Here is a 25,674-nt window from a genome sequence, read left to right as displayed (position 1 = left end):
AAACATGGAAGTGGTGGCATTTCCTCATAAAGTGTCTTCCAGTTGGACCTCTAGACTTATTTCCACTTTCTCCTCCAAGCCCTGGGCTTTGGGAGACTAACTGTATGGTTCTGACCAATATGCTACCCCGACCTCCACCTTCTGGTAGGATTCAGCCAGTGGAAACCCCACACAGGAGACTGGAGGAAAGGAGGAAAATGAGATGAGGTATTTATTCCCCAGTTTCCCTTTCACTGGCTGCTAGCAGCATCTCTCCAGGCCAGGGATCCCTCTCTCTGCAGCTATAGCAATTGCTTCCCATGCCCCTTCAGAGTTATAAGTGATCCTTACTAGACCTGGATGGAAGCACTACTTTTTCAGTTTTCTGTATCCTGCCCTCAGTTTGCAAATAATTTCTTTAAGAAACCCTCCTCCAATTATCCCATGTGTGTAGGCTACTTGTTTCCTGTCTTGACCTTAGCGGAACCCAATATTTTCACTACACAGCACAAAGTTTATGGCCACAATATCCAAAAGAATTGATGTAACTTAAATGCAAGTTTCTCCGTGTCACACCTCGTTAACATGCTTCCAACAATATAAGGTTAATTCTCAGTTTCTCAATTTGCAAGAGGAGGCCCTCCTCAATCAGGCAACTGCCAGGCCTGCATCTTTGGTCATATATGTATTCCCAGTCTCCATGGCATCAAACTACTTATTGCCCCTTGTGTCTTCACACTAGTGGAGACCTACCCTTCTCAAATTACCTGAAATGCCCTGTTTCCATGTCCCTCCCCTCTGGCTAACAGCTGATCAGAGTGAGAGCAAGAGGAATAAATGTACCTGCTTATGACAAGTGTCATGCGGCTCAGTGTCCTGCTACTTCCATCCTCTCTCTGCAGACAGGTCTTTTACACTCACCTGTTCAGAGACCTCTCCCGTGATGGCACCAGAGTTTGTAACAGTTTATTATCTGTTAATTTTTCCGAAATTTTTATTATAAAAATATTCAGAATAAAACATAATAAAAGATGGGTTTATCAGTCATCCACTAACTAGATTCTATTGAATTTGGATTTTACCACCATCTGAAAGTAAGTGACAGACTCATGAGAATTTACACCTACATACTTCAGTATCTAACCCCTAACAATAAGGGAAATTCCATGTAATCTCAATATATCAAACCTTTCTTTAAAAACTTACTAAAATGACCTGTTATCCAGTTCATGTTCAAGTTTCCTTGATTATCTCCAAAATGCCCTTCAAAACTTTAGAGACAGACTGCAATTAATACATTTAGTTGCTATGTTACTCTAATCTCCTTCAAACTTAAAGTCCTCCAATTTTTGTTGGTGGCTCTTTGAACAAAGCAATTGTCCCAAATGTTCCACATTCTGGAAGGTTTTTTCCGCCTCTTGAGATGTTTAATTGGCTCTTTGACCTCTATACTTTTGTAAACAGCAAATTGAGGCACGAATTATTGCAGTTACACCTTTATCAAGGTGTTTCTATGTTTATGATGGATCACAAGCAAAGGCATGAAACAGGTAAACTTCTTTTAGTGCTGCTAAATTAGATCATTGAACTAGCAAGGGGGCCAGTCCCTCCACTGCAGACACATTTGTCAGAATGGCACCTGGCAAGTTTGTGCTAATTATTGCGTATTCTCTGGTTATTGAAATTGCTTATTAAGCAGAATGTAAAAGTCGGGTTATCTTGGCACTAAAACTACAATTTTAATTACGGAGGATAATCCTAACAGTAAGGAGAAAAGCACACTACCATAACCACATTTTGAGAGCTTTTAAATGACAATGTAGCCATTGATGTCCTCAGCCAGCCCACCAGATTTCTAATCTCTGAACACATGATTAATTTACCACCTGTATTCCATGTTGTATGTCAGCCTTGGCGTAAATTTATACTTTACAGCATTATACACTTACAGCTTTTGGGCACCTACAGCAATAAAACACACAATATTGCTGAGTGCGTTAGGTAAGTTTCCACAATGTTAAACGTGAGCCCTTCAGGAGAAAACGTACGTGGCCCTGAAAAGGGCCATTAACGATATTACAAGGAAAGGCCTGGCCTCATTTAACTGCCAAAGCCTTACAGGGTTCGTCCCTGGCGTCTGAGCACGTAGACCACGGCCACGGCGGTGACCGTCTTGACCTTGGAGTGCTCCATGTTGGTCACGGCGTACCAGATCACATTTTCCAGGAACACCTTGAACACCCCGCGGGGCTCCTCATAAATGAGGCCCGAGATGCGCTTGACACCGCCATGCCAGGCCAAGCGCCGAATAGTGGGCTTGGTAATGCCCTGAATATTATCGCTCAGTACCTGGCGATGGCGCTTGACACCGCCTTTCCCAAGGCCTTTTCCGCCCTTGCCCCGACCAGACATGATAAACACGTGGGAACTACCTCTAAACAAAACGATTACTCGGCCGGGCGTGGTGGCTCACGCTTGTAATCCCAGCACTTTGGGAGGCCGAGGCGGGAGGATCACAAGGTCAGGAGATCGAGACCACGGTGAAACCCCGTCTCTACTAAAAATACAAAAAAATTAGCCGGGCGTGGTGGCGGGCGCCTGTAGTCCCAGCTACTGGGAGAGGCTGAGGCAGGAGAATGGCGTGAACCCGGGAGGCGGAGCTTGCAGTGAGCCGAGATCGCGCCACTGCACTCCAGCCTGGGCGACAGAGCGAGACTCCGTCTCAAAAAAAAAAAAAAAAAAAAAAAAACGATTACTCGCTTTCCGCAGCCTTTTATATAATGGTGGAGTAGGCCTTTTCGAAAACTGAAAGACCAGGAAAGGCAGGAAAACATATTCAGTCCCCGCCCATCTGCTTCTAGTAATACCAAGACACAAGAAAATCTCTTGTAGTAGGGAGATTTGCTGGCATTTAGAGAATAAGGATCTCTAAACGAAAGTGTCAAACATGTACCTAGAGGAAAGTATCTCGATTTTTGATGTTTGTGTGTGTTTAAAGATTTACTCCTTCTGTGTGTGTTAGAGCATTTACCATGCTGAAGCTGAAACAAGCCCAAATTCAATGACATAAAAGAATTCCTAATCATATTGCCAAGCCGCCCAGCTAAAGAGAAGTAGCCTGGTTTTTGGTTTCGAATCTGGGAGTGGCTGCTCTCTCACCGACATTCGACGTGTTAATCTGAGTTTCAATGTCCCTATCTGTAAAAAGGGTAAATACTTGTTAATAATTGAGTTACTTTAAGCAAAACACTGGCATATAGTTAGTAAATGATTTTTTTTTTTAATACGGAGTTTGGCTCTTGTTGCCCAGGCTGGAGTGCAATGGCGCAATCTCTGCCCACTGCAACCTCCACCTTCCGGGTTCAAGCTATTCTTCTACCTCGGCCTCCCAAGCAGCTGGAATTACAGGTATGTGCCACCACTCCCAGTTCATTTTTGTATTTTAGTAGAGACCGGATTTCACGTTGGCCAGGCTGGTCTCCAACTCCTGCCCTCAGGTGATCCGCCCGCCTTGGCCTCCCAAAATGCTGGGATTACAGGCGTGAGCCACCTCACCGGCCAGTTGATAAACGAATTCTTATTGCCACAGACTTTTTTTTATAGACAAAATAATAATACAGAGGTAAAGCACACCGAAGGATTTTAAAACATTGCCTTTGCAACACCGATACATTCAGTGCGCTCTCACTTATATTAAGCACTATACAATTAAGCAATGAAGAATTGACCAGAAAAAAGATAATGTAAATTGCCAGAGGCTCCATGCCCTGTTCTTCTCATATGGAGGACAGAAGGTACAGGGGGTGACTGTCTTCTGGGGTTGATACAACAGGAAACTCAGGGAAAGCTGTCATAAATGTTAATAGGAGAAAAGGGGAATTTGCACACAAGCCGAAATAAAGACATAAGCACCACTAACTTTTTACATTACAAAATACTTGCTGAGCTAGTTAAACGAGAGCATTTAAGTGGAAATAAATGATGTCTCTAAAATAGAATGTTCAAAATAACAGTGGATTTTTTATTGTGCAGTTACAATACACCAAACACACAGTCCTAAAGATCATGGGTTTTTGAAGCAGGGTCAGCAATATCTAAAAAATCATGTAACTGCATAAATGAATTATGGCCTAATGAGCACGTCACCACAACAAAAAGCCAAGAGTGCAAACAACTATTTGTGGGGAAAACAAACAAACAAACAAACTTGATAAACCATGGAATTCCAAGCAATAAAAGTAGCAATCCCATCACAGCCTATTTCTACATTATTTTGAAATAACTAGATTTTTTTTTTTTTTTTTTTTGAGGTGGGGTCTCACTCTGTAGCCCAGGCTGGCGTGCAGTGACACGATCTCGGCTCACTGCGACTTCCACCTCCCAGGTTCAAGTGATTCTTCTGCCTCAGCCTCCCTAGTCTCTGGGATTACAATTGCCCGCTACCACGTCCGGCTAATTTTTTGTATTTATAGTAGAGACAGGGTTTCTCCATGTTGGCCAGGCTGATTAAATAAGTAGAATAACAAGAATTTGCGTTGGGCACGGTGGATTACGCCTGTAATCCCAGCACTTTGGGAGGCCGAGGCGGTCAGATCACCTGAGGTCAGGAGTTCCAGACCAACCATAGGCAACATGGTGAAACCCCCGTCTCCACTAAAACTACAAAATTAGCCGGGCGTGGTGGCACACGCCTGTGATCCCAGCTACTTGGGAGGCTGAGGCCGGAGAATGGCTTGAACCCGGGAGGCGGAGGTCGCAGTGAGCCGGGATCCCGCATTCCGCCACTGCACTCCATCCTGGGTGACAAGAGTGAAACTCCGTCTCAAAAAAAAAAAAAAAAAAAGTTGCAATATTTCCTTGAATCCAGTTTTCCCTGAGCATAGTGTACTGCTCCACCTGCACCTCGGGGTTTTAATTGGAAGGCTCCCATGCCACGTAAAATTTGTATTATATTAACTTGTATCCGTTTCTCCTGTTGATGTCTCAAATGAACTCTCAGGGAAAGCCAAAAAAAATGTGATTTAACTCCCCATACTGTCACAAATAAAGCTTTAGTACACTTTTGTGAAGTTGTTTCCTTTGTCCCTGTAGTTTTGGTTTTGCCTCAGCACACAACCATTTTCTTTTTTTGTTGTTTTGAGACAGGGTTTCGCTGTCACCCATGGCGGAGTGGAGTGGCGCGATCTCGGCTTACTGCAACGGCTGCCTCCCGGGTTCAAGCGATTCTCCTGCCTCAGCCCCCGATATAGCTGGGACTGCAGGAGGGCGCCACCACGCCCGTATTTTTGTTTTTTGGTTTTGTACTTTTAGTGAAGACGGGGTTTCACCATGTTAGCCAGACTAGTCTCAAATTCCTGACCTTTGTATAAGTAATCCGCCCGCCTCAGGCTCCCACAGTGCTGGGATTACAGGCGTGAGCCGCCGCTCCCGGCCATTTTGAAGACAATGGCCAAGAGACAAAAGCATAGTTTAGAAAAGCCACCGGCCCTGCCCCCATCCCCTAACCCTCCATCCTCCTTGTTTTAGGAGACGTTACTCCCTAGTGCTGCGGCGCTTTCAGCTGAAATTTTTGGTGGCTCTGAAAAGAGCCTTTGGTTTCAGTTGGCACACACCCTCAGTATAACTTATGCCCTCTCTCCGCGAATGCGGCGAGCGAGCTGGATGTCCTTTGGCATGATAGTCACTCGCTTGGCGTGGATAGCACACAGGTTGGTGTCCTCAAAGAGCCCCACCAGGTAAGCCTCGCAGGCCTCCTGCAGCGCCATCACCGCCGAGCTCTGGAAGCGCAGGTCGGTCTTGAAGTCCTGCGCGATCTCACGTACCAGACGCTGGAATGGCAGCTTGCGAATCAGTAGCTCAGTCGATTTTTGATAGCGGCGGATTTCACGGAGAGCGACAGTACCAGGCCGGTAGCGGTGGGGCTTCTTCACGCCACCGGTGGCTGGCGCGCTCTTGCGAGCCGCCTTAGTGGCCAGCTGCTTGCGTGGCGCTTTGCCGCCAGTAGACTTACGAGCTGTTTGCTTCGTGCGGGCCATGGGAATGGGTTTCAAGCAACCGTCACAACTGAACATACAGTTGTTCCTACTCCTATTTATAAAGGCAAAGTCCTTCTGATTGGTCCGAATCTTCCAATTTCGCGCCCTGAATTATGTAGTGTGATAGGACTTGTGATCAGCTACTAGATCTCATTTTAGAAAATCTTAACCTATCTAAATGCTTTTTTTTTCCTAGTTCCTTACATTTTATTATGTTTTATGTGCCTACCTGTATTACGTACCTTCATTGATTTTATTTTAATCAGTTTGTTTGGGATTATGTTTGACAGACGGAAATGAACGTTCTGCAGTTCCGGAGAGATTTCAAAAACTCCGCGTGTGAAAGTGATTGGTCCAGCTCAATTTCTCCATTATACTTTTTAAAAAATTCTTACTTTGAAGAAATATTTTATTTTTAATATAAGTACCCTATTTCATATATTCTGAACCTTTCAACAAACACTGGTTTCACTTCCAGACACTCCGTTCCTAGGGGATATTAAAATCCCATGGCTCTTGAGATGTGTTCATCCTTTGATTACTGAAAAAGCTTACATTTTTATGTAAGAATGCTGACGACCTTGATCAGATTATAAAAGAAAGCCAATGGTATAATTCTGGAAACACGTGAATCTTTAGCTAATTTCCATTTTAGAATTAGCTATTCATAGATAATTTGAAATCCGGAAGCTGCAATTTGGTAGGAAATTAGAAACATAATATCCGTCTTTGTTTCTGTTTAAATTCGCACCTAAGGAGACAGAACTTATAGCTAGATGTTACTGGCAAGGCATTAATTTTTCTAATGTTTTGAATGAAAAAACTACGTTTTTTCCCCCGGGTGGTGTAGAAAAGGATTTAGGGTAGGTTTCGCATAAATATCCAATCAAAAAGTAGACTTGAATTTAACTTTTTTATTGGCTGATTTGGTCCAATCAGGGATTGAGAATGATTAAGCACCTATTTGCATAAAAGACCTACAAAAACGGCCAGCTGTGCTGCTGAGCGTCCACTTTGGGGTGTATTCTTATTCGTTTATCTTGTTGCAATGCCTGATCCAGCTAAATCCGCTCCCGCTCCGAAGAAGGGCTCCAAGAAGGCGGTGGCCAAGGCGCAGAAGAAGGATGGCAAGAAGCGTAAACGCAGCCGCAAAGAGAGCTACTCCGTTTACGTTTACAAGGTTCTGAAACAGGTCCACCCCGACACCGGCATCTCCTCCAAAGCCATGGGGATCATGAATTCCTTTGTCAACGATATCTTCGAGCGCATCGCCGGCGAGGCTTCCCGCCTGGCTCATTACAACAAGCGTTCGACCATCACCTCCAGGGAGATCCAGACGGCCGTGCGTCTGTTGCTGCCTGGGGAACTGGCCAAGCACGCCGTGTCCGAGGGCACTAAGGCCGTCACCAAGTACACCAGCTCCAAGTAAATGGACGCATGTTCAAACCCAAAGGCTCTTTTCAGAGCCACTTAATGATTTCAATTGAGAGTTTTAATGCTGGGTGCTGCTGTATTCTATGGGAGAAGTGTCGCCAATACAGGTAAAGTTTTCCCACATCAACAGTTTATTCTGTGCTTTCGACAAACACTAAGCTTTTAGAGCTTATTTGTCTTTATAAAGGTGGTGTATAACTACATTGTCCAGGCTGGTCTTAAACTCAAGCAAGTTTTCCCACCTCGGCCTTGCCTTGTATTACTGAGTAGATAATTTGACACAGCAGGAAAAGTGGGCATTCTTGTTTAGGAACCAAAAAATAAGTTTGCAACTTACAATGCAATCAATTTGGAGCAACACGTCCACCAGTCTAGAGCTGGTAAGTTTGAGTATTCAAAATGAGTTGAAAGTACATTTAGTGCCTATAATAATCCACTCTTGATAGCATAATGTGGTCTTTGTAGGAGTCTCGTGGAAGTTAATGTCAGCTGGGATGTTGTAGTTTACCAAATACCTGAGAAAAAATTTCTTAATAGATAAGGATTGAGAGACAAACTTTATGGAAATGAAAAAATGCCATGGAATAAACTTTAAGTTATTCGACAAGTAATATGAGGGGTTTTAGCTGTCTTTGAAAAACCAGATTTGTAAGACAAAGAAGAGCAGAGAATATAAATAGTAAAGGGCCTGGCAACTATGTGTCTTTGTTTTTAGGTAATGTTGGTTGGCAGTCAGCAAAAAGGCCAGGCTCTGGTAGTCTTAACTTGAAAAGGGTAACAGGAATCACCGAAACTATGTATACAACTTCTGCCGTGGGTTTTTTAAATACCAAGATTACCGATTGTAATGGTAGGGTAATATAGACTGAAATCCCTACATTCCTCCACCCTCATGGGCATTTCTCTTGGATCATAAAATGTGGGGGTAGCAGGAGGTAAGGGAAGAGTATTTTAAGAGCCTAGATCTGAGATGTACGTTCAATTTTTCCGCAAAGTATCTGGTGGTTGGACTAGTACTTTATTCATTTATTGAGAATCTATTAAATTACAGAAAATACTCAGTAAAGAGCAGTGAGAAAGACAGAAACTATCCCTGTCCTTTACCTGGATTGAAATCTAAAGTGGATATTTATACAATAAACTCACAAACTAAAGAAAGTCTGAAGGTAACGTTTTTCTTTTAACTGGCTTTTGATGGGACTGAATTTAAATTGCCAAAAGGTGAATTAACATCATCTTGAAAACTTGCAAGTTCCTGGAGGCAGTTCTGGAGGGAGGGTGGAGCAAAAGAGATGGCAGAAGAAGAGGAGCCAGCAGCATGGAATTCAAAAGTAGACAACATTCTTGCCTCCTCCCTAGTGGACAGGGAGGAGGGGTGGGGAGAGCACAAGAGAGCCATGACAGAGGAAGGGAGAGAGTACAGAGTTTAAGTCTGTATTGATGGAACTGTGGTTAAAAATAGGGGCTACCCGTTTATATTCTCATCTGGCCATGTCTCATCAGTGGTTTACAAGGATTTCATAGAAGTGCTTTACTAAAATGTACAACCTCACTGAAATATAGAAAGTAATACTGTAAGCCAGCAAATATTTTATATTTATGCAAATAATTTTTTAATAAAAGTTTTTTTTAATGTCCACCTGTGTTAGTATCTGATACCTCTGGAAGTAACAACTTAAAATAGTTACTCGTTAATAAAAACAAGTCTACTTTTCCCTCACACAAAGCTAATAGAGCTCAGACATGGGAGTTCCAATATCCTTAGAAATTCCCCCTCACGGCCGGGTGCGGTGGCTCACGCCTGTAATCCCAGCACTTTGGGAGGCCGAGGCGGGCGGATCACGAGGTCAGGATATCGAGACCATCCTGGCTAACACAGTGAAACCCTGTCTCTACTAAAAATACAAAAAAATTAGCCGGGCGGGGTGGCAGGCGCCTGTAGTCCCAGCTATTCGGGAGGCTGAGGCAGGAAAATGGCGTGAACCCGGGAGGCGGAGCTTGCAGTGAGGGGAGATCGCGCCACTGCACTCCAGCCTGGGCGACAGAGCCAGACTCCGTCTCAAAAAAAAAAAAAAAAGAAATCCCTCTCTCACGGCCGGGCGCGGCGGCTCACGCCTGTAATCCCAGGACTTTGGGAGGCCAAGGCGGGTGGATCACGAGGTCAGGAGATTGAGACCATCCTGGCTAACACAGTGAAACCCCGTCTCTACTAAAAATACAAAAAATTAGCTGGGCGTGGTGGTGGCAGGCACCTGTAGTCCCAGCTACTCGGGAGGCTGAGGCAGGAGAATGACGTGAACCCCGGAGTCGGAGGTTGCAGTGAGCCAAGATCGTGCCACTGCACTCCAGCCTGGGCGACAGAGCGAGACTCCGTCTCAGAAAAGAAAAAAAAACTTTCTCTCTCTCTGTACATATATCATATAGACATAAAATGTGTGTTTGTCCTCTATATATAATGTGTTTCTTATTATTTGAAATTCTCTCAAATATATTCTGCTATTGAATTCTCCCATGGAGGAACAACCTAACAAATGGGACAGACGAAATTCATAAGAAGTGTTAAGTATTACCTATACAAGAAGTCTGTGAGATGTAGACAAAATTCAAAACCTATATTCATAATCAATCATAGATGAGTAGCCTGTGAGACGTGTTAGACATAGAGAAAGTCAGCAGGGCTTCTGTGTGCACTACTCAGAGACAGAGATGAAAGAACCCAAAACTGCTGGATATTTGTGAGACACCATATATTTATAAAGTACTCAATATTTATGGGGTCATAAATTGACCGCCCACTGTTAACACCCATTTTGGCTGGCTTCATTGGCCCCTCTACAGACAGCATGCATATAAAAGGCATGGCTGGTCAGTATGCCGCTATTGAGCAATATAAGTGGCTGTATACCAATAGAGCAAGCATGTGGTGGCTCCACATAATTTGCATCTGCTGACTCCTTTGCTTATCATGAACTCTGTTTCTCGAAATCACCCTCTCAGTGGGGAAAATATGCAAGGAGGAGAGAGAAACCACACACATGACATGCATAACCAAGGATTCAGGTAGTGAGACTGTCATTTGCAACCTATCTGAAAAGTGTTCACTTGCCAAAGCTCTTTCCGCTTGTTTCTTGCTATATGTTTTAAATTGATTCAATAAAATTAAATAAGCCATGGAGCTCAGGAAACTTACATGGGGCTATGAGACTTTCTATTCATAGCCTCTGGAACGGCCTCCCTGGTAGTGTATTTGGAGGCTATCTTTGCATTAAAGTAGTTTTCCGCATGACATTGTAATTTTGTCTTTTTGAATATATCCCTGTTTCCAGCTCCAGCTGTCATATTTACATTTAATCCTGAAGGAAGGGAAGGCCTGTGCAGTGGCTCACGCCTGTAATCCCAGCACTATGGGAGGCCGAGGCAGGCGGATCACCTGTCAGGACTTCGAGACCAGCCTTGGCCAAGATGGTGAAACATTGTCCCATGGAGAAAACATTGTCCCATGTGGAAAACAACTTATCAAACAAAAATAACCAAAAGGGTCAGAATATATTTTTCTCGTTTTTGTTTAAGCCCTTCTTCTTGCACACTGAAGAATATAAAGAATTTATTCAAGCACAAAGCATAAGGATGGAATACCTGGAAATACCAACTCCAAAGTAATAGAGATAACATTCTGAAACAGGGAAGTTCAGATTTCATTTATAAAGTTAGAGGAGCTTTTAGCAAGGCTCTGCACAACTTCTGGGGAGAATAGCTGAAGGCAACTGTTCTCTAACCTTGAGGCAGAAGGTGAGGAGCAAGTGCAGGGGAGCGAGGGGAAATTATCTTGATCAGGCTTGTTTGAAGTTATCCTGGAATTGACCTTTGAACATCCGTGTGTGCGTGACATTCCCTGAAAGGGGAACAATAAATATTAATTACCCACAGATTGTGTTTGCCCCAGGCTTTCGGCATTCTGCCTGCACTGAATGAAAGCAAGCAGCTCCAGCTTCTCCGGGCTGCACTTTGGCCACTTGAGCCAGGCAGTCTCCTAGCTGCTCTTACACACTGCATAGCTGTGTGTGAGTACTCTTTTCATCCATCAGTCAGCCAAGGTCTGCGGGACAGATCCGGCAGGTGGTGCCCCGTGTGAGGAACGCTGCAACGGATCTGGACTGAACCCTCGAAAATGAAAGTAAAGTGACTGCTCAGTAAGTAATTGGTCCCCGCTGGGGATTTCCAAGTTCGAGGGGATTTTCAAGCTAGGGTTTCATCATGAGACAACAGTTATCAGCTCAACAGCAACAGTATATAAAAGTATTGAAACAGCTGCTTAAAGCTAGTGGAGCCTTGGTTTCGGAGGCTTAATTAAGGAATGTAATGCAAACTGTTGTATTCCATAACCCATGGTTCCCAGAAGAAGGCACACTAGACCTAGGGCTCTGGGAGCAACTGGGAAGAAATCTTAAAACAACATCATGCACAAGGGCAACAGGTCCCAGTAACATCTTTAATGTTATGGGCCTTAGTTAGGGCTGCTTTGGCCCCGCTCTACACAGAAGAGCCTAAAAAAGGAGGGGAGGAAGAACCATCATCTACCTTACTGCCTCCTCCTCCTCCCTCAGCCCCGCCATTACCCGGGTAAAGATACCAAAGAGGAGACGGCGGTTTTTCCTAATTCCCTTCCCACAGTAAATTGGGAAGAAGACAAGAGATATACTACAGTTATGGGACCCTGTCTTAGGCAAGCGGCATTAGAAGGGGAGCTCCTGGCTTGTCCCGTGATGCAAGATCAACAGGCCAATTGGGTACATGAGCCTATTACTTTCAACACTTTTAAGGAAATAAGGAAAAGCATTAGAGAAAATGGACCTGCTAGCCCATTCACAAGAGGATTAATTGAGGTCATAGCAGATAACTACCATATTGACTCCATGGGACTGGTCAGTGCTAGCTAAAACAACTTGAGAGGCCTGTCAATACCTCCTCTAGAGGGCAGAATATAATGAATTGTGTGAACAACAGGCTGACCAGAATCAACTGGCAGGACAGATCATATCAGCTGCTATGCTCCAGGGGAGGGGTCCCTATGTTAATGTACAACAACAATTAAAATTTTTCCCTCAAGCCTATGCATAACTGTCTTTGTGCACTCACAGGACCTGGGACCAAATTCCCAAAGGTGGAGTTCAACAGGGATCTTTTATAAATGTTCCACAAGGGCGTCAGGAGCCATTTGTTGAATTTATCAATCGGTTAACCCAGGCAATTAAGAGACAAATTAGTCATGCCAAGGCCACTGATATCTTATTGTTGCAATTGGCCTATGAAAATGTTAACGTGGATTGCCAGCAAGCAATACAAGCAGTCAGAGGGAAAGCAGCTACAGTAGGGGAACTCATACGAGCATGTCAGCTGGTGAGGACTGAAACACACAAAGCCAGAATATTGGCTATGGCATTAAAGCCTCCAAAAGTAAAAAGGGATAAAAATCCAAATTGTTTTCAATGAGGAAAGCCAGGTCATATGAAGCGGGAATGCTCCAATAGTAAAGACCAAAGTAACTCAGGAAAAGAACACCCTTCTATATAAGCACAAGCCATAAAACAAAAAAGGGGGAATATGAGTAAGGACCCTACTAGCACAAGACTTATTTACCCTTACCTTCTTAAATTTAGACTTATTTACCCTTAACTTCCTAAATTTAAACTATAAATTTCAATCAGCCATAGAAAAGCACTTTGCAAAAACCTTTCAAAACACAAAACCTTTACATTTTTGGAAAGATGTAAATAGTAAGCTATGGTGAGGTCCAAATGATTTGTTAACGTGGGGAAGAGGATATGCTTGTGTTCACACCCCCTCAGGTCCTCTTTGGATTTCTGCGCGACACATGAAACCATACCATGGCGTCGCTGGAACCCAACCCGGTACCAAAAATAAAGGAAATGACCCTGCAGGACCCGCAGCCCCAGAACGATGCGGCTTCCTTGGACGACACAGGTCCCAGACATTATGCTGAAGAAGACAACTCAGGAAGCTGAGCAAATCCTGCTCCAGACACAAACACCGTTCACTCCAGATAATGCTATCTCCTCTGTTGTACATTGCAATACTCGCAGGGTATTGGTTTTTCTTATTCTCTCACTTTGCCTGCAATTCGTACCTGCTACATTCTATTAGGCCCATCTTCTAGATCCACCTTTCTTCCGCCCTGTTACTTGGGCAGACACCCCCTTCCCAGCTTCTAACAATGTGACTGCTTGGGTAGGAGGGATAAACATATGCCTGGTGGGGTTCCTCAGTAACAGCCCTATAGAACAATGTGAAAAACACCTCTCCCGGATAGACCCCGACTCCTGGGGGTCACTCTTTGATTGGAAAAGAATATTACTGATTATACTCATGCTTGTCTTATGTTACCTTCTGCTTCTGGGATGCAAAGCTGGAACACAAGCTGTAACTGCTGCACCTGTCAAGCCTGTCACTGCACACATCTGTATTCTTCAATCAACAAAACCTGATGCAAAAAACAGAAAAGGGGAAGATGTAGGAGATCAGTCAGAGTGGTGAGAAAAACTATAAGGAAAGGAGCAGGCCTTCTGAAAGTTCAGAAGGCTCTGCATAGCTTCGGGGAAGAATAGCTAAAGGCAGCTGTTTTGTAACCCTGAAGCAGAGGGTGAGGAGTATGTGCAAGGGTGTGAAGGTGAAATCTTGATCAGATTTGTTGGTGTGAAGTTGTCCAGGATTCGGCCTTTGAACATCCATGTGACTGACGTCGCCTGAAAGGGGAACAATAAATGTTAATTACCCACAGATTGTGTTTACTCCAGGCTTTCGGCATTCTGCCTGCACTGAGTAAAAGCAAGCAGCTCCAGCTTCTCGGGGCTGCACTTTGGCCACTTGAGCCAGGCAGTCCCCTAGCTGCTACACTGCATACCTGTGTGTGAGTACTCCTTTCATCATCAGTCAGCCAGTGTCTGCGGGACAGACCCTGCAAAGCAGGACAACAAAGGGGAGGTTAAACAAAGATCATTAACTAAGAAGCCAGGGCCATGCAAGGTGGCTCATACCTGTAATCCCAGCATTTTGGGAGGCCGAGGTGGGTGGATCACGAGGTCAGGAGTTCAAGACCAGCCTGGCCAAGATGGTGAAACCCCATCTCTACTAAAAAATACAAAAATTAGCCGGGTGTGGTGGCAGGCGCCAGTAATCCCAGCTACTCGGGAGGCTGAGGCAGGGGAATTGCTTGAACCCAAGTGACAGAGGTTGCAGTGAGCCGAGATCATGCCGCTGCACTCCAGCTTAAAGAAGGCAGGAGACTTTTGTCCCTAATGCCTAATGTTGCTTAATTCTAGACATGACATTATATATAACAAGAAAAAAGAGAACTCAAGTTATCTCATCTCTCTCGAGCTTAATGTGTTTTAGGAATTCCAACAGCTGGTTTTTTTGTGTTTTTTTTTCTTAAGGAGATAAGGTCTCATTTTGTCACCCAGCCTGGAGTGCAGTGGCACAATCATAGCTTACTGCAGCCTCCAACTCATGTCTCTAATGACTCTCCCACCTCAGCCTCCAGAGTAGGACGGGCTACAGGAATGCACCATCACATCAAATTTTATTTATTTTCACAAACTATAGCACAGCAATGGAATATGCTTAACATTAGGAGAGTTTTGAGACCCACTACCTGGGTTGAAATTTGTTACATCATTTGTATTAACTGGATGACTTTAGGCATTATGCAGAACCATTCAGCTTGTTTCCTCATTTATAAAATAGAAACAATGGATTTTCGTAATGATGAGGCGATTGCTCAAGCTTATTTAGAGTTGGGTCTAACAAAGAATTCTGACTTCTATTTCACTTTTCTTTCTACCACTATCAAGAACAAAATGGGGGCTTCTGCACAGCAACTTCAGAAGATAAGCAGGTTTTCTGGAAATGGATTTAGAGCAAGCGAGGATATCTAAAATCAAAGATACATGACACTGTTGGGGCTCAGAAACTGATATCCCAAAATATGGCACTTTGACATGCTGAACTGAAGAAGCTACAAGGTCTCTCTGACCTTCTCCCCACCCCTCCCTGTCTCTCAGTCCTCTGTCTCCCAAAGCACAGGATGAAGTTGTTTTCAGAAGTTCCTTATCTGCCTAAAGTCCAAACCTGCCAAAGAATACAATTATCTTTAGTCTCTACCCTGAGGTTTCATTAAATGAACTAATATCACAGGGAGAAACACAAACCTGTCAACAAACCTAGACAGATTTTGTCACAAACCACTGCCTACTCTGCAGCCCTAACAGACATTGTCCCAGGCCCTTGCATGTTCTTCAAGCCCATTGAATTCCCCTACAAATCATTTGTTATATCCCTAAAAACACTTCTCAAGCTCCCATTTCCCTAGGAAGTAGGATAAACATCTATGCCCAATTGCAGTATTGGGTGATCACTCTATCCACCCCCCTCTGCAGTGTACATGTTAATAATTTCATATGCCTTTTATTAATTCTGGTCATTAATTTAACCTTTTTCTTCTTTTGGGCCCATGTTGAAACCTCTTTTTTCAACTTCTCTTCCACTTAGGTGTGGCCTTTTAGCTAAGTTCCTGCCAATGGAACACAAATACAAGTAAAGATTGACATTTCCAGGCCTGGGATATAACAACTTTCCATGAAGGATTTTTCCATGTTCTTTCCCCTTGCAGGACAAATGTAGAAGCCACATTTAGGATGGCTAAGCCACAAAGACAGAGGGCCTCTAGGTTCCAGAGCCACTGCTGGAAGAAAGAGGGACCTGCTGATCTAGAATACCCTTTTTGAACCTCATATCCGCAGAAAATAAACTTGTATTTATCTTAACTAGTATGCTCTGCACCAAAGAAGGGTCCAGATTCTTAATTTCTAAAAGGAAATGCATTCACTTGTTGCTGGATGAATCTTCAGGTCAAAACACTTCATCTGTAAAAGAAACATAAGATTTCATGAAGAGAAACAAAGCAAAATGTGGACTTCTTAAGAATTAACCAGAGGAGAGGAAGCTATATTCACATCTATCAGCAGTAGAACTTCTGTCCACAGCCTAGTGATCTTTCAAATGTGGATGTGACCATAAGGATGAGGTAGTTTCATTGGATATGTTGCCTCTTGGGTCCTCCATTAGAAAAACATAAGGAGGGCTGGATGTGGTGACTCACACCTGTAATTGCAGCACTTTGGGTTGCTGAGGCAGGAGGATCACTTGAGCCCAGGAGTTCAAGACCAGCCTGGGTAATATAACGAGACCTCATCTCTATATTTAAAGAAAAAAATTAAATAAAATCAGTAAGGTGGCCGGGAGTGATGGCTCATGCCTGTAATCCAACACTTTGGGAGAGAGAGGTGGGAAGATGGCTTGAGGCAAGGAGTTTGAGACTGCAGTGAGCTAGGATCACACCACTGCAGTCCAGCCTGGATAACAGAGCGAGACTGTCACATAGAAAAAAAAAAAAAAAGAAAACGGAAAGAAAAGAAAAGAGAAAAGAAAAAGAAAAGAAAAGAGAAAAGAAAAAGAAAAGAAAAGAAAAGCTCAAGGAGAAAACAAAGACTCTATAATATTGACACTGCTCCCCAAAAGTCTCATAGAATAATCTGGGTAAATTTTGTAAGACACCAGACATGTCTTTTTTCCTCTAACTGCACTTACCAAAAAAGTGAAAGTAATTGATAGTCCATTATTGATAGTTATAATCATAAATAAAATCCCTGGATCTCATACCAGACAATAGTCTCACTTAATATGAAGGATTAAGAAGAAATGTGATCTCTCAATTTTTTGTCAAGGTTTATCTAGGGCTCAAAATCAGTAGTTGGGAACATGTATCATCTTCATCATAATTTAATTTTGTTTTATTATGGATTCGGCCATCATATTATAACCATTATAGAAATTTTAATGTGGACTTCTGTTGCTAGTAGGAGCAGTTTTCTTTGTACTTGGGAGCTCATCCATAGATATCTAGTATAATGAAATCTCAGAAAATGTTATAGCATATAAAGCCTTTTTGTAAAGATTACATTAGATTCTTTCACGTGAAAAGTAAAATGATAGCAATTTTGCATATCTCTTATTTTTTATTTTAAATAAATTATCATATAATAATACTCTTTCCTTAACTACTGGTATCCTTGAATAGGGCGAGCAGTCCTCCATGGGGTTAGCACTCATTGCTTATCTCTTCCTGCCCTTGCCTCTTGGTTCACTGTCTTAACTGAATGTCCTTGGGTATCTGGAGCAACACTTTTGAAAAATTAAAATGTATGAATCAGGCCGGGTTCAGTGGCTCATGCCTGTAATCCCAGCACGTTGGGAGGCCAAGGTGGGGAGATCACCTGAGGTCAGGAGTTCAAGACCAGCCTGGCCAACATGGCGAAACCCCATCTCTACTAAAAAAAATACAAAACTTAGCCAGGCATGCAGGCACCTGTATTCCCAGCTACTTGGGAGGCTGAGGCAGGAAGAAGTGCTTGAACCTGGGAGGCGGAGGTTACAGTGAGCCGAGATCCCGCCACTGCACTCCAGCCTGGGCAACAGAGTGAGACTCTGTCTCAAAAAAAAAGGCGGGGCGCGGTGGCTCACTCTTGTAATCCCAGCACTTTGGGAGACCAAGGTGGGTGGATCACCTGAGGTCAGGAGTTGGAAACAAGCCTGACTAACATGGCAAAACCCCGTCTCTACTAAAGATACAAAAATTACCTGGACATTGTGGCACATGCCTGTAATCCCAGCTACTCAGGAGGCTGAGGCAGGAGAATCACTTGAACCTGGGAGGCGGAGGTTGCAGTGAGCTGAGATCGGCGCCATTGCACTCCAGCCTGGGCAACAAGAACAAAACTCCATCTCAAAAAAAAAAAGTATAAATCAGTACTGAGTTACCTAGAAATTCCAGCTTAAGAAAAACAAAGACCCTGGTTTTATGTAGTTGGCTATCAGAACAATGTCCATAGCCCAAATATGCACCCAACTCAGGATCCATGAATCAATGCTTCTTCTCTCTGGTATGATCTTCCTACAGATATATAAAGAACTCACTCTCTTCTCTGCTCAATCTTGTCAGGACCAAGAAAAATCTTCGCCTTCACCCTCCGAAGTTTTTCTCAAAAATCAATTAACAAAAAACAGATTAATAGGAGAGAAAGGCACACAAGTTTATTAACATGCAGGAGGGAGAAACACAGAGTAATTACCCCAACCCCAGCAGTGGGGTACAGAAGCTTAAATGCCATCTTTAGGTTAAAGAATGGGGACTCAGAGCATGGCCAAAAACAGGTTAGGGTGGTCAATCATGCAAGACAGGTTATGGGAGGGCTTTGCTAACAAAGGTAGTCTTGTTATGTAGATGAAAACTCAGGTAACAGCCCTCAGGAAGAATACATATATAGTAAATGTTTCTTTCAGACCTTTAAAGGTGTCACACTCAGACTTTTTTTTTTTTTTTTTTTTTTTTTGAGAGGGAGTCTCGCGCTGTTGCCCAGGCTCGAGTGCAATGGCAGAATCTCGGCTCACTGCAACCTCCACCTCCTGGGTTCAAGCAATTCTCCTGCCTCAGCCTCCTGACTAGCGGGGATTGCAGACGCCTGCCACCATGCCCAGCTAATTTTTGTGTGTTTAGTAGAGACAGGGTTTCACTACATTGGCCCAGGCTGGTCTCTAACTCCTGACCTCAAATCTGCCTGCCTCGGCCTCCCAAAATGCTGGGATTACAGGCGTGAGCCACTGCGCCCGGCCTGGTGTCAGACACTTAATCTTTCCTGGACTGGACAAGGTAAAGCCTCAGAAAAAAACCCTGGCAGCACCAAAGCAGTTTTTCTCTACAGATGCACATCTCCACAAAAGGCAGCTCTGTAGGGCAACTTCTGTTTGCAGACCCTCCAAAGAGCCATTTCAAAATATGTCAAAGAAGTATACTTGGGGATGAAATAGTTGATTTCCTTCAGACTTGTTGGCCTAAAAGAAAGATGCAGAGGCACAAATCATAACTTAAAGAATTTATGGCCGGGCGCGGTGGCTAACGCCTGTAATGCCAGCACTTTGGGAGGCCGAGGCGGGTGGATCACGAGGTCAGGAGATGGAGACCATTCTGGCCGACATGGTGAAACCCCATCTCTCCTAAAAATACAAAAATTAGTCAGGCGTAGGGGCATGCGCCTGTAGTCCCAGCTACTCAGGAGGCTAAGGCAGGAGAATCACTTGAACCCAGGAGACAGAGGTGGCAGTGAGCGGAGATTGCACCACTGCACACCAGCCTGGGTGACAGAGGGAGACTCCATCTCAAAAAAAAAAAGAATTGGGGCAGGGAACGGTAGCTCACGCCTGTAATCCCGGCACTTTGGGAGGCCGAGGCGGGCGGATCACAAGGTCAGGAGATGGAGACTCATCCTGGCTAACATGGTGAAACCCTGTCTATACTGAAGATACCAAAAAATTAGCCCAGCATGGTGGCGGGCACTATAGTCCCAGCTACTGTGGAGGCTGAGGTAGGAGAATGGCGTGAACCCAGTGAGCCAAGATCACACCAGCCTGGGTGACAGAGCAAGACTCTGTCTCAAAAAAAAAAAAACGTTTACTTGAGCCAAAGTCAGCACAGCAGCTTAGAAATCTCAGACCCAAGTAATCCTGGATATGAGCTCCACTGGCCTTTGTTAAAAATAGATTTTTAAAGGCAAAAAAGGGGAGACAGAAGGTGGGCTGATACAAAATTTTTTGTCAGGAATTGTCATTGGTTTACAGAAATAGCATTAGTTATTGGCTATACATTGTAAAGCTACAGGGTGTGGGTTACAGTGTGGGATGTGGCATTATTAGATAAACTTATAGCTACTTATAACAATAACAAGCAGTATCTAGAGATGAATACATAGCTCAAAGAGGGGAGTAGGTAGTGATTGCTGTCTCATTTTAATGTTACTGTGGGCCTGATAATTTAAAATGACTCCCATTCCTCAGATGAAAGTTATTTTCTTGGCCTGGTGTGGTAGCTCAGGTCTGGTAGCCCCAGCACTTTTGGAGGCCAAGGTGAGAGGATCCCTTGAGCAAAAGTTTGAGACTTGCCTGAGCGACATAGTGAAGCCTCGTCTATACAAAAAAAAAAAAAAAAAGTTATTTTCTTTTCCCAGTCTTATCTCAGTTGTGAGTTCTTCCTCATCCACCCTTTTTAAAATTACAGCTGTCTACCACATTCCCTCCCATCCTCTGGCAGTCATTCCCTTTATCCATTTTAACTTTTCTACATCCTTTTTACCTAAGAATATACTAAACATTTTTTTTTTTTTTTTGAGACACAGCGTCTCACTCTGTCACCCAGGCTGGAGTGCAGTGGTATGATCTCGGCTCACTGCAACCTCCACCTCCCAGGTACAAACGACTCTCATGCCTCAGCCTCCAGAGCAGCTGGGACTACAGGCATGCGCAACCATGCATGGCTAATTTTTTGGTATTTTCTTAGTAGAGATGGAGTTTTGCCATGTTGGCCAAACTGGTCTCGACCTCCTGACCTCAAGTGATCTGCCCAGCTGGGCCTCACAGGCCATAGACTTTGTGTAACTTGTGTTTCTTTCTCCCAGATGCATCCTCCGCCTCCCAGGTTCAAGAGATTCTCCTATCTCAGCCTCCCCAGTAGCTGGGATTACAGGCGTGCACTACCAGGCCCGGTCCAGCTAATTTTTGTATTTTTAGTAGAGACGGGGTTTCACCAAGTTAGCCAGGTTTGTCAAGAACTCCTAACCTCATGTGATCCTCCCACGTCGGCCTCCCAAAGTGCTGGGATTACAGGCGTGAGCCAAGGCACCTGGCCCATAATAAGGTGTTAAATAGCAGATAACATATATAAAATAGATGAAATGATATTGAAACTGTCATTGCAAAATTGTAACTGAGACAGTCAAAGAGATCTGACCTAAACAACTCCATCTTGCTTCTAACCTTCAAGCTGTCCTTGTTCATTCCTGGGTGTAGGCTGAACTACCTTTGGAAGGAACCTAGTTATAGTTTAAAACTAATATGATAACAGCCCTTTCCCAAAACAAACCTCCTTGCCTGGGGACTAGACTGCCTTTGTAGGACTAACAAATTACTCACAAGATTAGAAATTATGGTTTAGGGGTATGTCGTAATGGCTCACGCCTGTAATCCCAACATTTTGGGAGGCGAAAGCGGGCGGATCACTTGAGGTCCAGAGTGCGAGACCAGCCTGGCCAATATGATGAAACCTTGTCTCCACTAAAACTACAAAAATTAGCTGGGCATGGTGGCGCACACCTGTAATCCCAGCTGCTTGGGAAGCTGAACAGAACCGATCGAACCTGGGAGGCAGAGTTTGCAGTCTCCATCCTGGGCAACGCAGTGAGACTGTCTCAAAGAAAAAAAAACACACACATTATGGTTTAGGAGTCCTGCAGCTGGAACCTACAAGATTCTGACCCCACCTAAACTGCTCCTAAGATCAGTGCTTGAGATATTTTGCAGACCTGATGGATCAGCTGGCCCCACCCAGATTGGTAAACTGACTCATCCAATCTTGTGGCCTCCACCCAGAAACTGACTCAGTCCAAGGAGACAACTTCGGTTCCCTATAATGACATCTCTGACCTGACCAATCAGAACTCCTGGTTCATCGGCTTCCCCCCAGCTGGAATGCTGGGGAGATTGATTTGAGTAACAATAAAACCAGGGTCTCCCGCACAGCTGGCTCTGCGTGAATTACTTTCTCTATTGCAATTCCCTGCCTAGATAAATCAGCTTTGTCTAGGCAGCGGGCAAGGTGAACCCATTAGGCAGTTTCATTCTTTGCTTTACAAAAATCAATAGATAAAACACTTAGCCAATGTTGTTATTGAAGCTGGATGAGAGGAACATAGGTTTTATTAAACTATTATCTCCTTTCTCATATATTCTGGAATGTCAAATAAGTTTTTAAAATAAAAGCAATATGTGAAAAAAAATGACAAGTTGCTAAATTAATAAAGGTCATAAAGAAGGATCTGCTGAATACCCAAACAGGGCCTTGTGCTAATCTGTAAAGGAAGGGTTCTATATGAAAACATATCTTGGTTGTATGCCAAGCAGCCCAGGATGGTATGTGTTCCTCCTTGTAACATCCCTAAAAACCTGATACTTCCAATCACTGAAAGGACCTCAGTGTTTCAAAAAAACAAAAAACAAAACAAAACAAAAAAGAAAAAACTTACATTAGTGTTGCCCTAAGAAATTCTTATAAAAGCCAGGTGTTGATAGTCAAGCAAGCCAGAAAGTCTTTAGAGACCAGTATATTCTCTCTGAAGGCAAACTACAAGCAAACTGATTCAATTAGAAAACTGCTAAGCCTAGAGTGAAACCAGAGCTAATGAGAGTATTGAAATTTATGTAGCAAGGAGTCTCAGCCCCAGCTGTTAGAAGCACTTGAATTTTAATTACCATTCCCTGGGCCCACTCTACAGATTGCTATTAGTCTCATTGAACCCCAGGTAAAGATTTTTCTAAAGCATTCCCATGTGACTGTAATGTTGCATTGAGACAACTGATCTGTAAAGAAATAAAACTATTTTAGGGGATTGTTCTGTGCACTTGCTTTAGAGAACATTTCATAGAATATTTCATTCTGTAACATAAATAAACATGCATTTTGCAAAAGCTCACTCCTTGTAACAGTTCACAGGCAGGATGCCTTTGTTGATGAGACCAAAACCAACAACCTAGGCTTCCTAAATCAGTGTTCAGGAGAATCATCTGAGGTATATGCAGATTGACTCCAGCCCTAGATGGGGATTGAAACAAGCTTCCATGTAATGCCCTGGGAGCTTCTAACAAGTTCCCAGGTAATGCCCATGCTGCCAGTAAAGTAGAGGCCAATCTGGCTTTCGTTTCTGCCACCAATTTCTAATATTGAATCAACTGTCAGCCAAAAATGCTGATAGTATCATTTCACAGAAAAACCAAGAACTTTTTTAAAAAAAAAAAGGGAATTGTGGAAATAGCTTGCTTCAGACACGAAAAAGCGGCAACCGAGGATATCCGTACCTACCCTCAACTGCCAATGCTCATACCTGTAAAGTCTTAAAAGGGATTAACTACAAATACACAACGAAAAAAAATCCTTTCTATAATGGACATAAGTAGACAACGGGACTAACGCTTGAGACAAACCATGTATAAAATGAACCTAGGTGGCCCCTTCCACTACCAAATCGAAGCACCAAACCCTTAAAAGCCAGTTTAAAAGAGGACGCTGACAATCTGGTACGTTCGGGAGAAAGCACGGGAACAAATATAGCATGCTTACCATTAACTTTAGCCAATCAAATGAGAACTTAAGTACTAAAACGAGCGTTTAGTTTCAAAGATTCGATCAGTTAATCACAGCTATTTTCGGGTGAAAGTAAGCGGCTCTTAAAAGAGCCTTTGTAAGTTGGATAGAACTACTGCCCAGAAACCTCTACGCTCTCTCCCCACGAATGCGGCGAGCGAGCTGAATGTCCTTGGGCATGATAGTCACTCGCTTAGCATGGATGGCACACAGGTTGGTGTCCTCAAAAAGCCCCACCAAGTAGGCCTCGCAGGCCTCCTGCAGGGCCATCACCGCGGAACTCTGAAAGCGCAGATCTGTCTTGAAGTCCTGAGCTATTTCTCGCACCAGGCGTTGGAAAGGCAACTTTCGGATCAGCAGCTCAGTCGACTTCTGGTAGCGGCGAATCTCGCGCAGAGCAACGGTGCCGGGACGGTAGCGATGAGGTTTCTTTACGCCGCCGGTAGCCGGCGCGCTTTTCCGAGCCGCCTTAGTGGCAAGCTGCTTGCGCGGCGCTTTGCCACCGGTGGACTTCCGTGCAGTCTGCTTGGTGCGGGCCATCTCAGACTACCTGAAAGAAAAACTCAGCCACTTCGCAGAGTGGAGACTGCCCTTATATATACTCAGAAACATTCTAATTGGCCTTGTTGATTTTCAAAAGTCCCGCGCAACAAAACCATTGGCTGAAGAGTCCAACGATGTGATTGGTGAATTATGGGAAAGTCTGATTGGCTGAATCACTTCATTTTTGAATCCTCTTTTTTCGGTTAGTCTGCGATCCAAGAGCGTTAATTTCCTAAAGTTCTAACTCTTCGCTTCTCAAGCTGTAGTCCGTAAACGACTACTTTAAGACTTTGGAAGACGCTAATTCTCATTCAGTAGATGTGTTGTGGGGCCAGATTCGGAGGACCACGTTTTGAGAAGTTTATCTTGTGCCGTTTCTTTGAGTCACCTGGACTGCTGGTAGAAACCTTTGACCATTATAAGGCAGGATTCCTGGGTGGTGTACCTGGGAAATCACGAGCCAAGAAGTCACCGACATACAACAGTGAGCAACAAATATTAAGTGAATTCTATTTTGTCCCAAATGGTGTTTTGCTTCGGTTGAGAATTTTTAAAGCACAGGCTAATTTTAGGTTTTCCAACGACTCTATCATTTACTTTTCACTGGGTGCTATTGATGATATTCCAGGATACCACCCCCACTAGCCTCTTCTGCAGGATAACTTGAACCCTGGAGTGGCCCTGTCCATCTAAACTTTACAAGGTTTTGTAAACGTTATTGAACTTGCTTCTTCCCGACTACATTAAAGCACTTACTTGCGATATTAAACATTTTCTCATTAGTCCTGTTTGCCTAGTCAGTCACTTGTATAGAATATTGGGCAGGACACCGCCCTGCGCAATAGTAACTTTGCCCAGCAGCTTGTTGAACTTCTCGTCGTGGATGGCGAGCTGCAGGCGTCAGGGTCTGACGCGGGTCTTCTTGTCGCGGGCCGCGTTGCCCGCCAACTCCAGGATCTTGGCGGTCAGGTACTCCAGCACCGCCTCCAGGTACACCGGCGCACCGGCCCGGACCCGCCTGGCGTAGTTGCTCTTGCGGAGGAGGCGGTGCACTCGGCCCACAGAAAACTGGAGACCAGCCCTGGAAGAGTGCGTTTTAGCCTTGGCGCGAGCTTCGCTGCCCTGCATTCCACATCTAGACGCAGTGAAGTATTTAAATAATTGTTTAGAAGAAGGAAAGTGATTGATTCTAGTAAAACGCAAGCAGCTAAACTATTATAATCTATATTCGACAAAGTAGACTGTGCTATCTGCTGAACACAGATTTCAGCCAATCGAAAAGGAGGTATTTAAAAAAAGTAAAAAAAAAAAAAAAACCACTTCTGACTTACATAATTGTAGTTGAAAGGTCAAATTATGCAAGGT

At 43.9% G+C, this 25,674-nt stretch overlaps 4 protein-coding genes and 1 pseudogene across 5 annotated transcripts in view; 1 reads left to right on the top strand and 4 right to left on the bottom strand.

Annotated features, from left to right (window-relative positions):
* LOC129473357 (uncharacterized) overlaps positions 1-2,410 on the bottom strand; it is a 64,812-nt gene extending 62,402 nt beyond the window's left edge. The window contains exon 1 of the mRNA XM_055263786.2: positions 2,099-2,410. Within this exon, the coding sequence (XP_055119761.1) occupies positions 2,099-2,391 (293 nt within the window). The 5' untranslated portion in view covers positions 2,392-2,410. The remainder of the gene's footprint in view (positions 1-2,098) is intronic.
* A 2,851-nt stretch (positions 2,411-5,261) lies between these two features.
* On the bottom strand, positions 5,262-6,046 carry LOC129473365 (histone H3.1). The gene has a single exon (XM_055263797.2). The coding sequence runs from the start codon at positions 6,012-6,014 to the stop codon at positions 5,604-5,606; it is 411 nt and encodes a 136-aa protein (XP_055119772.1). The 5' UTR covers positions 6,015-6,046; the 3' UTR covers positions 5,262-5,603.
* An 867-nt stretch (positions 6,047-6,913) lies between these two features.
* LOC134735725 (histone H3.1) lies at positions 6,914-25,563 on the bottom strand. 2 transcript variants are annotated; one of them, XM_063632790.1, is made up of 7 exons: positions 23,743-25,453; positions 18,162-18,280; positions 16,290-16,387; positions 14,368-14,421; positions 13,851-14,209; positions 11,225-11,340; positions 6,914-7,963 (listed from the first exon to the last, which is right to left on the bottom strand). In XM_063632790.1, exon 1 carries the CDS (start codon positions 24,304-24,306, stop codon positions 23,896-23,898), a length of 411 nt encoding a protein of 136 aa, XP_063488860.1. In that variant the 5' UTR covers positions 24,307-25,453; the 3' UTR covers positions 6,914-7,963; positions 11,225-11,340; positions 13,851-14,209; positions 14,368-14,421; positions 16,290-16,387; positions 18,162-18,280; positions 23,743-23,895. The 2 variants fall into 2 exon arrangements, with proteins under 2 accessions (XP_063488860.1, XP_063488859.1); XM_063632789.1 differs by lacking the exons at positions 6,914-7,963; positions 11,225-11,340; positions 13,851-14,209; ... (1 more) ...; positions 16,290-16,387; positions 18,162-18,280 and adding an exon at positions 20,156-20,540 and having other exon boundaries at positions 23,743-25,563.
* Positions 7,063-9,087, top strand: LOC129473443 (histone H2B type 1-H-like). Its single transcript, XM_063632799.1, has one exon. The coding sequence runs from the start codon at positions 7,063-7,065 to the stop codon at positions 7,441-7,443; it is 381 nt and encodes a 126-aa protein (XP_063488869.1). The 3' UTR covers positions 7,444-9,087.
* LOC129473582 (histone H2A type 1-H-like) lies at positions 25,111-25,437 on the bottom strand (annotated as a pseudogene).
* Positions 25,564-25,674: the final 111 nt, after the last annotated feature.

The sequence above is a fragment of the Symphalangus syndactylus genome, chromosome 23, assembly GCF_028878055.3.
Source record: "Symphalangus syndactylus isolate Jambi chromosome 23, NHGRI_mSymSyn1-v2.1_pri, whole genome shotgun sequence".
Taxonomy (NCBI): Eukaryota; Metazoa; Chordata; class Mammalia; order Primates; family Hylobatidae; genus Symphalangus; species Symphalangus syndactylus.
Note: the sequence above shows the minus strand (reverse complement) of the source record. Positions and strands in the feature narration are given on the sequence as shown.